Raw genomic sequence first — 10,911 nt, forward strand, 5'->3', positions numbered from 1 at the left:
ATAAAAAAAAGTAAAACACAATTAAACAAACAGCTCATCCTCTAAGCTCAATAATGCCCTCCAGGGTGTGTGTGTTGTTATGGAAATAACACCTTTCCAGGGGTGTGCTTGTGGCATCAGAACTCGGAACACCCCTGAGCAAGTGTTATTTCCACAATAACGCACACTGCAGAGCATTATTTCTTGCTTGCTAATACAGTTTTATTACTTTTATGTAAATGTGCCTATGTCACAAGTGATAATTCAATAAAGGTGTTAAAAAAAAAAAAAAAAATTAATCAACATTTTACAATGCATATCCAAGCTCTTCACCAACAACCAAGTAAGGGCAAATATTGGTTCCCTGCAACCTACAAGATACTAATGCATGGAGTATGTGTGTGTGTGTGTGTGTGTGTGTGTGTGTGTGTGTGTGTGTGTGTGTGTGTGTGTGTCAGAGAGAGTGTGAGAGAGAGAATGTGTGAGAGAGAGAGACAGTGTGTGTGTGTGTGTGTGTGTGTGTGTGTGTGTGTGTGTGTGTGTGTGTGTGTGTGTGTGTGTGTGTGTGTGTGTGTGTGTGTGTGTGTGAGAGAGAGAGAGAGAGAGAGACAGTGTGTGTGCATGTGTGAAGATTCTGAAAACAAGATATAGTCTGAAAGCGAGACATATAAAAAGGGGAATGGTGATGTTTTTACATGAAATTTGAGAAACATCTCGTAAAGTTTAAAAACTAAAACTTGTCAATATGTGTTTTGAAATCCTAAGCTACTGTCCAGGCTTTCTGAGGGCAGCAATGGAATTAAGCTCTAAAGCATTACCATTCAAAATTTCTGTATCTTCGGAAACTCATCAAGAATGAAAAGATCTACAGTGTTCCTTTTTAACACAAAAAAGATTTTACAATAACCTGTTGCTTTTCAACACAAGAAATTCATTTCTATGGGTCCCTTCCTTAAGTGGTCCTGCCCTGCATAAAGATGCTATGGGCATCTTTTGCATGGGTTGAAGAATGGTCCCGGACGTATCTATTGTAGGCACCTTTCTCAATATGGCACTTCATTTCAGTTCTTAGGAAATGCCTTCTTAAATGTGGGAAATTATGCTACACTGCTCTGAATTTTCAACTAAACCACCACTGTGAACTATGAATGTTGCATAAAGGACTTTCTACTGTAAAAAAGGTTGTGGTCTACTTTCTTTTGTAGTAAAAAAAATAATCAATGACCCAATTAAAGCTTTGTTTTGAAAGTAAAAGGACTGATCTTAAATGTGCAACTAGAAAACTTGCGACGGTAAGATGCCAAAGTCTAAACATGAAATATAAAACCCTGTCCAGACAAACAAAAAGTATCAGACATGACCACGTTCACCAGACATGGCATAGCTAGAACACTTACTTTCTCTGTTGCTAGTGAATTGCTTTCTTCAGAAATATCAGGGAATACAGCATAAAGTTGTTCTGTTAGTGACTTCATTACACTGTAAAAATTAAAACGAAGTACAGAAATGTTGTCAATCATCACTTTCTAATGTAAATCTAGAGACAAAGCTGTATCACTCAAGATGACAGCTGTGAGAGATTCATTACTACAAGGAACTACATTAAAAGAGGAAGCAAGAAATTTGGGGGTCCCTATCAGAAGATCAAAACGTAAAAGATCAAGCCAAGAACATCAAAATCCTGGGAGCTAAAAAAAAAAAAAAAAAAAAAATGCAAAAACGCAAATATCTTTTTATTTTTTGGAGAGGGGAAAGCCCCCCTGCCCCCCCCCCCCCAAAATTTTATGTAGAACTGTTTTTCATGTCTCACTCCTACTATCTGCCAGCACAGCCTCCAAGTCCACATTGACCGGAACAGAATAAAGCACAGGCCAAAAAATGAATGAAGGAATAGAAAAGTTTAGACGGTAGATAAACTTGTGTTTAGAGATTGTTTTGTTTGCCTTTCATATCCCTAACCTGCTATTAGCAGCTATTTCCATTTTTTCCAACATCCTACTCTGCATATCCAAACTGTTTACCAACACCAACCCTGCAAATTACATAGCCTCTCTATCCTTAAAAACATCTTGTTTATGTTTACTTGATCTGAAGTTGAGTTTGGTTTCCTTGCTAAAAAGAAGTCGAGCTGATTATACAGTTGTTTGAAGTACTGAGTTACAGAAAAAAGGAATACGACTTCATCCCCAAGTTTCAAGCATGGAATGTACTAGATGACTACACTAAATGTAGAACATACCAAACCCCATTACCATTAGAGTAGTTTTGGCTCCCTAACATACGTGTAAGTCTTACAACTAAGGAAAATAAACAGATTTTCCACAAAATACATCAAACATCAAAACGTGATGCAATACTATTACTGTGCCGTTTTGAGGTCAGTCTTCTTAATGTTGCCACAAGGATGTACTTGAAAGAGAGAACTGCAGTACCCCTGCTAAGCAGAGGATAACCAAACATATCTATTGTTAATATGCTAGTCGTTAATTCCCTTCTGAATAATATGGATTGGACGCATGTCTGAGTGTACTGAATGGTTCACATTGAGCACCTACGTGACAACTGCCATGGCTATCAATGCCATGCTTAGCAACTCAGAACTGTCCAAAACAGAACCCCTGCAATATTTATAAAGGGTGGGGGGGTAGCACACTGAAATTTGTTTTAAATTTGCTAACTGCAAAGATAAGCTCACACTTAAAGATCATCTGTCAGCATAACTCTCAATCTCTTACCACAAAAAATCTGGACAAAGCCAAAAGTAATGGGGGACAATGCCCCAAAAATAGGAACACATTTTAAATACTGCTCTTATAAAATTAGGAAGTTGCTAGAATAACAGGTCTTGTGTTACCATGCATTTTCTGAAGGATGTTAAGTCTGAAACTCAAATGCCTGCCACTATTTAGTGAATTCAATCCTCACTGATTTGCCATAAAAATCTAGAAAATTACAAATTTTGAGGAACACAACAAAAAATGAAGCAAAAATCTGGAAAGTTAACAGGCATGTCTATCAGCTGTGGTTGCAGCATTTTGTTATCTCAAGAAAGTGAAAAGTCATAACCTTTTGCATTCCAAAAACTAAGTATTGGTCTTCAAGATTGGACTACTGTAACTGTCAATGCCTTGAGCATTCTGGCATGAAACCACATAGACTGCAGCTGGTTCAAAACTTTGCAGCCTGGCTATTTACTGGTGTTCCTCATTAAGTATCATAGTACACCAGTCCTGCAAAGCTTATGATGGCTCAATGACATCATGCGCAACTTATAAAGTTAAGGGGTAATTCATCTCGTGAATTTAAACAACTTCCTACGCCTTATTGCCCAGCCTGCCCCCATTGTTCAGTTACTAAGAGGCCACAAGTGGACCTGTAGGTGAAATTAGTCTCTACTTAGATTCAGTCATTTTCATATCAGGAATTACACTTTTGGAACTTATGAAGTGCCTTTGGAAATATCCAATGCAGCAAACATTGATTTACCATTTCTAGCAAGTACACCCTCTCTTAATTGGGAATGTGACTTAATGCCTTGCTGGCAGATCAAGTTATTAGTGTACTTTACTTCTGCTTTATCTATTATGTTGTACACTAATATTAAAGCACCATGCATAGGTTAAGGGATATAAATAAAATCATACTTTCAGAGAAATTAATGTTGAGATTCTGAAGGAATTCTCAAGCATGGGGGCACAGAGAGTACAAAAAATATTTACTTAAGTGATTTTTCTTCTGAAAATGTAGTAAAGGGGGAAAAAGATACTTAGAGATTTTTTTATGAAAATGTTGTAATCTACCATTTAATATTTATAGCTATTTTAAGGTGGACTACTGATGCAAAATTAAAGTTCCATAAGAGATTACATGATCCTCGACATTTTATCAGGGCAGTTACCAGTCAGCAAACACCACATATACTTAAAATAGATTGGTTGTACACTGAAGCAACTATGGATAATTAACCTTTGGAGTTGAACAACCTCCTTACCATATACAATACCCAAATAATACTCATTTTGGTGCAAAAAAAGTGATGCCTTTGCATTTTTAGAGAAGGACAGCTCCCTGAAATGTTTCTTGGGAGCTGAAAACTCCTGCCATGACATCATGGAAGACTGACCCCACAATGCTTCACTACTTAATGTACAGGCTACTATATTTCCCTGATAACTGCATCAGCAGTGTTTCTTACTTCTCAGCAAGACAAGTTGTCAACTAGATCTTGCAGGTGGAACACCTGACATTGAAAATGAGCATGTGATGATGTAGTAGTCAAGCCACAATGTAAGAAGCTGCTCAACTAAAAAAAAAATAATTCCCCTTACCCAGAATGCTTTGCAGATGTGTGGAATTGTGGGTGTGGTTATAAAGAAAAACAAAACAGAAAAATGAGGTAAACTGTGAAAATGAAAAATAAAATCACACACACACTATTGCCATTTTTTTGCAAAATTAACTTCAGGAGTATAACTGGAGAAATTAACTGTACAACAGAGATGCTTAAAAATGTGAGAAATACGCTTTAAAGAACCACAGTACCAGAAAACAGACAACCCCACTGGTGACTTTCAGTTCCCAGCCTAGTGAAAGGCTAGAAGGCATAGCTTTTCCCTACAGGTATCACCACTGTTCCAGTAATCAAAACCCACAGACTACAAAAAGTAACTGATGCATTTAGTGTAATCAACAAAGCCTGTGAAATCAAACTGCATGCTTTTTATACACACTTACAAACATAGGTCCAGTAGGAACATGATCACTCTCCACATGGGGGTTCTTGTACAGCCAAAGTTCCTCAGGCTGGATGACACGCTTAAAAGGTGGCAACAGTTCTGTAATGCTGATAACAAAAGTTAGTTTTATAGTTTCTCTCTCGAAGTATAGCAATAAAAACATCTGAATCCATTATCATATTACATCTGAACACTATTTAGCTAGTGCTTCACTCAAATCACAGATGAAGAACAAGCTTCAAACTTTAAGGAAAGATTTTGAGAACAACTAACTGTATCTGGGTGCATGTACACATAGACACACACGCACACTCTGCATTTTCTTTAATCTGGCCAATGTATATTTATTTAAAAATAATTACTAATAACTATTCATTCAGTACATAATTCACATCTTTTCTCTACCCATCTTTATTCTCTTCAGTTCTTATAAATTTGAATATCACCAGATTTTCTGGAATAAAACACAAAGGATCAGTTGGATTACAATATTCAAGAGAAAGAGCACACAGAAGTGTACTGTCATGAAACCAGAGACACATGCCTCAGATAGTAGCTTAACACGAAAATTATATTCTAAGATGTTATCAATACCGAAACACACTGTTTTACAGTTTATACTGTAATTGTTCTGTAAACAAATTTTCTCCCTCTTAAATACGGCAATTTAGTCTTTTAGCTAATCTAAGTGCTCCATCTGTCAGTTACTGTTATGCAAACCAGCATTAACCTAGCTGTAGCTAGTGATGGCTTGTACATTTCTATTCTCTGTACAAGCAAAAGATAAAATATCAAGAAACATTCCTTAACTAGATTTACAGGTTCTGCTGGATCTCAGTATTTACGTTCCATACAATAAGTTAACAAGAACTTAGTTATGCTTTTGCGCACGATTATACAGAAGTAATTTTCTAATTATATCATTTACACTACCCCAAAAACAGGGCCAGAACAGTCCATAACAATGATGACATACTTATGTGTTCTTACATAATGTTTTTAGCTTTGTAACTGGTCCCCTTTCTGAAAGTTCAGCTTTATTTTACCTAGAAAAACAAGTAGTCAAAAAAACAACTAAATACATATATATGTACATATATATATGTGTATCCTATCTATCTATATATATATATATATATATATATATATATATATATAAAATATACATATATATATGCGTGTGTGTATATATATATATATATATATATACACACATACACACACACATATATATATTTTATATATATATATATATATATATACACACACACATACATACACACATACACACACACACACACACACACACACACACACACATATATATATATATATATATATATATATATTTATTTTATTTTATTTTTATTTTATTTTACATTTGTTTACCGGGCTAGTCCAACTGGATAAAAATCCGTTTTCAGCAGAGGCCCGGGGAGAAAAGCTCCACAATGGTTAATACGTTAATTCATTTCCATAATGAAAATACAATTTTGTAAAAGGTACGTAAGCAGGGAGAAAACAGAATACAAACAGAACAATTTAACAATAATGAAAGAAAGGAGGAAGTAGAAAGTAGAATTAATAAAGGTAAGCATACAGGGGGTGATAGAAAATATAGGATCTAGAGGTGAGAGAAAAGAGAGAACACTTAGTGAGCAAACATTAAGAAAAAAAGGCAGGGGATAAAGGATTTAGTCTGGTTTGGTACAAGGACATAGCCAATGAGTGTTAAAGTATTGTTTAAGGTGAGTTTGAATTGGGGAGAGGTAGCAAGTCTTAGGTTGTTTGGAAGGGCTGCTCCATAGTTTTCGATGGAATTGGCAAAAGAGCATCACCTCCTGAATTATTGGATTTCGCTAGGCGAACCAGGACACTATTAGAGGATCAAGACTATTTAGATTAGGAGTAGGGGTTAAAAGATTGTGTAGTGAGGGGGTTTTTCTGGTTTTGATAATTTTATAAGCTTCAGTAAGTTGGTTAAACTTGAGAAGTTTGGGAGTTCTAACCAGCCTAGTTTTCTTAGGTTAACGCAATGATGAGTTCGATAAGGTTTCCCAGTTACAAATTTGGCAATATGGTTATAAGCTACAGATAGTTTATTGAGCTCAGTTTTTTGAGGAAGGAAAGAACCGAGAAGCTGAAGTAGGGGAGAGAAGGTGAGTACGCTATATGGTTAGTTTAGTATGGGGCGAGAAAGTTCTTAATTCTATACATGGAACCAAGTTTCTTGTTAACAGTTTTATAGTTTGGCTAATGTGAATATCAAATTTGAGCTTGTGGTCACTGTGACTCCTAGTAGTTTGGTGTTAGAAACAGGCTCAATGATGGTCCCATTTGTGGACCGAACGTGGAAGGCTGTATCATTAAAGAGTGTAGGATGTTGCCCTAAAGAAGAGGCTAGGGTGGGGAGAATTAGTAGGTTAGTTTTTTGGGTTTAGGATAAGTTTCCGCTCAGTGAACTATAATTCCACTGCAGTAAAAGCAGTGTTGGGTGGCTTTCTGGAGGTTATTAAGAGAGAGATCAGAGCAAATCAACGAGAGTCATCTGCATATTGAATGCAGGTGGCTTTGGGGATGGCTGAATGGAGATCATTTATAAATACCGAGAATAGAAGGGGGCCAAGTATGGAACCTTGGGGAACTCCTATTGTATTAGGTAGTAGGTGAGATAGTTTACTTTGCCACTGAACTGCCTGTTGTCTACCAGAGAGGTAAGCCTTGAACCAGTTTAGGGCAGGTCTATCAAGGTGAAGGTTTTCAAGAGTTTGTAGTAAGAGTTGATGATTGACCATGTCAAAGGCTTTTGACAGATCAAGAAATAGAGCAGAAGTAATTAGTTTGTTGTTACGGTTGCTGTTGATAGTACTACTACTGCCCTCCTTTCCTTTGTTGATACAATGATGGGGGCGAAAGCCATGTTGAGTTTTGGATAAAAGATTATTTAAAGTGAGATAATGTAGGAGTTGTTTGTGAGCACATCTTTCCATTATTTTTGCTATAGGTGACAATATTGCTATCGGTCGGTAGTTAGAAGTTTCTGTGGAGGAACCACCCTTATGAAGAGGGATGACGTAGGATATTTTCCAAAGAGAGGGGATTTTGCCTTCGGTTATAGTCCTGTTAATTAAGATTGAAATGGGATAGGCTACTACATCTGATGCTATTTGTAAATATTCAGCAGGGAGTCGATCGGCCGATAGAGTGGATGGTTTAAGTTTTTCAATAGGGTTCTAATATAGGAGGTGGATATTGGTTGAAGGTTAAAGGCAGGTGGAGCATTGGTAACAGCAGTAGTAATGAAGGAGGAGGAAGAAGGCAGCTGACTGGCTAGTGACTGGATGGTCTCGGTGAAAAGTGTTGAAGGCATTGGCCACTTCACAGGATCTTTGCCAATAAATTCTCTGGGTTGGGGTAGAGGATTTCCCTGAGTGAAGGAGGTTATTGAAACCCGCCCAAAACTTCTTAGGTTATTACTGTGTTTATCCTGAGGTGACAAAAGTAGTTCTTTTTATCCTGGGTTATGTCTGATTTAGTGGAATTTCTATGCTGCTCGAATTTAATACGGTCAAGTGGTGCTTTAGTGGTTCTCCACTTGTCCCATGCTTGATTTCTAAGCTTGATTTTTAATTTAGTTTCCTTGGTAAGCCAAGGTGCGATCCGGACCTTTGATCTGATGAGTCGATTAGGGGCATGTGAATCTAGTATATTTAGAAATGTGTCATTGAAGAGTGACACACTCTCATCAAGGGGAAGTGTTTTTAACATCGACCAGTTACAGGATTTGAGTTCCTCCAAAAATATACTTGGGAGAAATTTCTTCTTATTTCTAACATGAATATATATATATATATATATACACACACATATATTATATATAGGTTCATAGGTTGATACTGGGCTATCTGCCGGAAGGCATATATTAGCCCAGCCATGGTGTGCGGTATTCACCGCCCCCTAAGTAGTTCCCTAGACCCTTTTACTAGCAGCTAGTACCCTTTATACACACACACACATATATATATATATATATATATATATATATATATATATATATATATATATATGCACACACACACACACACACACACACAGATATATATATATATATATATATATTCAGTCGTTTACCGCTTGCTCAGAGGTGACCTTTGCCTAACATACAAGGCCATGTCAAACCCAGATTTGATGAATATGCTTCACCTCAAAAAATCTAGATCCGTCAGAGCCACAAGGGCGGGAGACAAACCTCGACACGGCTATTAATAGGACGTGCTGGAGGGATAGATTCATCACCCAAAGACTCCCTATGCTGTGGAATAAAATCCCGGTATATGTGAGGCAGAGCACCTTGCTGGCCTTGTTCAAGAGAAATCTTGACCAATGGATGGGAGATCGTAGATATACCCCAGGGATTACCTCAGTGTCACTGCTCAACAGAGGCACAGCAAAATAATGGGTATAGTTCCCCATACTAAAGGGGTGGCGAAGCCACAAACTATGGGCTAGGCTTGTAAATGCCCTCGGGCAGATAGCCTAGTATGAACCTATGAACCTATATATATATATATATATATATATATATATATATATATATATATATATATATATATGTGTGTGTGTGTGTGTGTGTGTGTGTGTGTGTGTGTGTGTGTGTACATATATGAATAAATAAAAGATGTCTCTTAGTTTTCCACTACCCATTTCAAGAGATATGTCACTTATTAGACAAGTGATTACTGATAACTGGGTATTATTATCTGACTCTCAACATATGCACAAAGTCTTTGGTATTACACCTTCCTTTTCTTTTAAAATGACCAAATCTATTTGCACGCACCTAGAAAACAGGGATTCACATTTCTTGTTAGAGCCTATAACTAAGACCACTGAAATTAAAGGCATGTTTAACTGTAACAATTGTGTTATATGTCCTCACATCCTTATTGGTTTACAATACACTTTTCAACATCTAAAATATACCATACGCTTTCTAAGACACTTTGATTGTCATACTGTTTCAGCAGTATATGCTGCAGTGTGCTCTGCCTGCACTTGCTTTTAGCTAGGAAAAGCATCAAGAAAACTGTCAGACTCAAAGAACACTTGACTGCCATTAGAAATGCTAACACTAATAATGCTTTGGCAATGCATTCCATTACTTGTAATGGCTCTTTTAAGTTTATTATTCTTGAACAAATATACATTTTTTGGAAATACTGATGTCTTTCTGGAACTGAGAGTGCTTAACTGGCAACTTCTTTGTGCTGAAATACACCCTGGTTTAAATGAAACTATCAATATTAAATGGGCTATGTAACTCATGCATGATGTAAACATTTGTAAGCTTATAGGCAATTTTAAAGTACTACACTTAACCTTAATGGGTACTGTACATAAACATTAAACACATATACACACACACATTATATATATATATATATATATATATATATATATATATATATATATATATATATATATACACACACACACACACACACACACATATATATATATATATATACACACATACACACACACACATACATTATTATTACATATACATATATATATATATATATATATATATATATATATATATATATATATACACACACACACACACACACACACATACACACACACACACACACACATATATATATATATATATATAGATATATAGGTTTCATAAAATCTACTGCCAATCCTTAGCGGACCAGAGTTCGCTGTGGCTACCCCTCATGGAAAAAGACGAAACAACAATATACACAATATCACACACACACACACTATATATATAGATATATATATATATATATATATATATATATGCTACTATATGATACACACACATCTCATATGTATGTATATATATATATAGTTATATATATATATATATATATATATATATATATATAGTAGTATATATATATACACACAATATCTATATGTGTATATATATATATGTATATATAGTATATATGTATATATATATGTAGTGTATATATATATATATATAGTATATATATACAGCAGCAGTAGGTTATATATAGCAGTATATATATATATATATATATATATATATATATATATATATATATATATATAAAAAACTATATATGTAGGTCTGCATTTGTGACAGCACATCTCTTACTGATTGAACACAAAATCTGGTCACGGCTTAATTTCT

The 10,911-nt window shown here is 35.6% G+C and overlaps 1 protein-coding gene across 1 annotated transcript in view; it reads right to left on the reverse strand.

Moving 5' to 3' along the window:
* The window catches only part of PLPP5 (phospholipid phosphatase 5), a gene marked incomplete in the record, with an annotated part of 361,831 nt that overhangs the window by 270,868 nt on the left and 80,052 nt on the right, over positions 1 to 10,911 (reverse strand). The window contains 1 exon segment of the mRNA XM_044084318.1: positions 4,714 to 4,822. Within this exon segment, the coding sequence (XP_043940253.1) occupies positions 4,714 to 4,822 (109 nt within the window).

The sequence above is a fragment of the Protopterus annectens genome, chromosome 9.part0, assembly GCF_019279795.1.
Source record: "Protopterus annectens isolate FY-2018-M chromosome 9.part0, PAN1.0, whole genome shotgun sequence".
Lineage (NCBI taxonomy): Eukaryota > Metazoa > Chordata > Ceratodontiformes > Protopteridae > Protopterus > Protopterus annectens.